Genomic DNA, 3,133 nt, shown 5'->3' with positions numbered 1-3,133 from the left:
TTATCCGGATGTTGGGGCGCTTGATGGTATCCAGTATTCCTCGTAGATTATCCTCATTTTTCATGGTTGTTTTCTCAATCTTCTTGATACTTTTTTCTAGGTCAGATGTTTTGTCTTCTACGTTAGAGATTCAATCTTCTGCCTGGTCACTTTTAATGCTTTCGAGGGAGGTTTTGGTTTCCTGTATCACATTCTTCAATCCTAGCAGTTCCATCTGGTTCTTATTTAATGTATCCATTTCTTCTTTCAAGTCATGAAAGGACTTCCTCATCTCCTGGGGCTCCTTGTCTCTTTTGTCTTCCATCTCAGTTAGTTTGGTCACTACAAATATTCTGAATTCCTTATCAGACATGTCCACGATGTCCATTGTACTTACTATGGGTGATGTAGGCTTGATGATTTCCCTTGAGGGAGAGGCCTTTTGTTGGTTGTTCATACTTCTTGAGCCTCTGCAATTGTTTCTAGTCATCAGGTAATCTATATGTTGTTTCCTAACTTATTTAAGGTATCTCTTAGTGTTAAAAGTTGTACAGGATTAGAAAATTGATGATTTCTCTTATGATTGGCCTACCTGTTGCTCACAATTACCATTAACTGTTGCCACTAGTCCTGGATGGCCCCAAATCCTCCCTCTTTCTAAGGAGTGGTGAGCCTTCAACTGACCTAATAAGCAACACCTCAAGAGCAAAGAAAAACAAAACAAAAAAAGGTAATCATGCAACGCGCAAAGCGACCCACGTGCTATTCAAATCACCAAAATTCAGAGAGTCAAAAGGCTAGTGGGAAAGGGCCAGAGGAGGAGTGACAGGACTAGGTTGGTTGGGCCTGAAACCTCAGTCTGCCTGGTGTCCGGTACTACTGGCCAGCTTGATCCAGTTTGCGGGTGGGCTGGGGTGGTAGCTCATCTTAAAGTCCCAGACAACTAACCTGGGGTCCAAGGAGGAGGAAGGGTGGGGATGCACAAAGGTCCGGAGGGGTTGGACCTGCAGCCTCAGTCCGCCTGGTGTCCAGAACTACTGGCCGGCTCAATCCGGTTTGCCCCTCACTTTTTTTTTTCAGGTCCTCCCTGTTAAGTTGCACCTCAGAGTGCAAACATTAAATTAATTGTAAGGCTTTTTTTTTTTTTTTGTCTGAGACATTAAAGACATGTGCTTCTGTACAATGTAGATTTTCAAAATGCAGGTGTTTCATAACAGCACAAAATGCAATTTAAAAAGACATGAAATTATCACCATAACACTTGGTAAAAACTAAAGAAAAAAAATAGTTAAAGCAAACCTGATGTATACTGGTATGAATGTGGGAGATGTAAACAAAGAGAGCAGGCAAATAACCACACAGGTCCTACTTCAAATGTTTGAAATGACTGAAGGAATAAATCATACAAGGTCTAAAGTGTTTGTAGTTCCTGGGACTTTAGTTCTGCATGATACTAAAAATATACAAGTATTGTGTTGGGTATTTTGGCACCTAATCTTCCTAAATTTCTGACATATTGATAAGATTCTGGCATGGGAATAGATTTAAAGACATAACTCAATACTGCATGATTTAAGGAAAAGTCAATTGCTACAAATAAGCACATTTTAAATGCTCAACAGCAAGAATCTTTTGTTAAGTGTCCAAATAGGTTGATTATAACCTTAAGATAGAGGTTGTAATTCTGTCAAACTTTGAAGCCTGGTAAAACTGCTTTTTCAATACTCCCATGGAAGCTTCATTAGACTTTTTCACCAAGCCAACACGTTGGCTAATATGTATGTCTCAACTTTCACTTCCAAGGGAATAGCATCAGGCCGCACAGTTTTATTGAACTCAACAGTTGTTTCTATGAACATCGGAGTCTTTGAAGCACAGCCGTATTTTAGGACGATACTTCTCCAAATATAAAAGTTGCTTGCTGTTAAAAGCTCCACACTGCAGGGACCAGCAGTTAGCGTAATGGCTATGTCGCTAGACTCCCACATAGTCGACTGCGGTTTGCGTCCCAGACCCAATGACTTAAAACTCACGCTGGGTGCATGTGCATGCGTGCCCAAGATCCCAAGAGGAGAACGGAGGAGAAGGGATTGCAGCATGGCCATCCCCCCTGGGGGGTGATTTCTCACTTTCTGTCTCTCTGTCTCTCTCTGTCTGGCAAGTGCACGCGCCTTATAGCAAAAACCTCTCCAAAGGAAAAAAAAGAAAAAAGTTCCACGCCGCTTTTGTCTTATGAATTGTACTACATCTTCATATTTCATTCCATCTTTAATTAATGCTAGGGCAACTAACACTGGAGCTCTCCCAAGGCCTGAAACACAATGAACAGCAATACAACAACCCTGTTCCTCATAGAACTTAATTTTTACAAGACTTAACCAGTCATCGACACTCTGGTTGGATGATGGTGCACCATCATCAAAAGTCCAATCGAGAACATGGATGTCTTCTTTCTCCACAAGTGTGTCATAAGTTGCTTCACATACTCTTACTATTGTAGTAATTCCATACTTCTTAAGTTCCTCTATAAATTTGTTTAATGTTGGATTGGTTCTATTGTGTGTAATAAGAAATATCATGTTCTTATATGTGACTTCTACTGGAGCTGGGCGGTTCATTCGAGCCATGTTAATTTAGTTAAAAAACACTCAATAGGGTTATGAGAGAATTTTAAAAACTGAATACAGAAATGATGCAAAGAAACTGAAATCTACTTCTATATACTCCTCTTGAAATTCTCAGTGCTTTGAATATGAAGTTGACAGTAATGAGAAATGAAATGAACCTCCTAACAAGAAGCAGCAATTCTTCAATCCAGTAATACTGAGACAATGGAAAGGAAGTGCACTGAGGTTTACCCCATCCAGGTCAGAACTCTTGTAAAATGCTCTGCAGATCTCAATTCAACTTCTGTGTCCAGGTTAAGCACGCTTAGGGGGGCTTCTTGGTGGAGTAGTAATCAATTTCTACAGTTCACTTGTCTGCATAGAGATCGTGCTGTGCCTGGCAGTAATCTCCACTGCCCTTCACAAACTCCATAAATGTGTGACCAAGAACACCACACAACTGAGGAATATGTTTACTCATTGAAGATTGTGGCCTAATCATACAGCTGGTCCCAAGGCGGCAGCGACACAGGTGGCGGTGGGGGTGG

General features: G+C 41.0%; 1 protein-coding gene across 1 annotated transcript; it reads right to left on the bottom strand.

The window, feature by feature from the left end:
- Positions 1–1,815: 1,815 nt before the first annotated feature.
- LOC102493578 (protein tyrosine phosphatase type IVA 1-like) lies at positions 1,816–2,701 on the bottom strand. The gene is made up of 2 exons (XM_014587621.2): positions 2,165–2,701; positions 1,816–1,910 (listed from the first exon to the last, which is right to left on the bottom strand). Exons 1-2 carry the CDS (start codon positions 2,604–2,606, stop codon positions 1,816–1,818), a joined length of 537 nt encoding a protein of 178 aa, XP_014443107.1. The 5' UTR covers positions 2,607–2,701.
- Positions 2,702–3,133: the final 432 nt, after the last annotated feature.

Source organism: Tupaia chinensis, unplaced genomic scaffold (assembly GCF_000334495.1).
Source record: "Tupaia chinensis unplaced genomic scaffold, TupChi_1.0 Scaffold000034_1, whole genome shotgun sequence".
NCBI classification, from domain to species: domain Eukaryota; kingdom Metazoa; phylum Chordata; class Mammalia; order Scandentia; family Tupaiidae; genus Tupaia; species Tupaia belangeri.
Note: the sequence above shows the minus strand (reverse complement) of the source record. Positions and strands in the feature narration are given on the sequence as shown.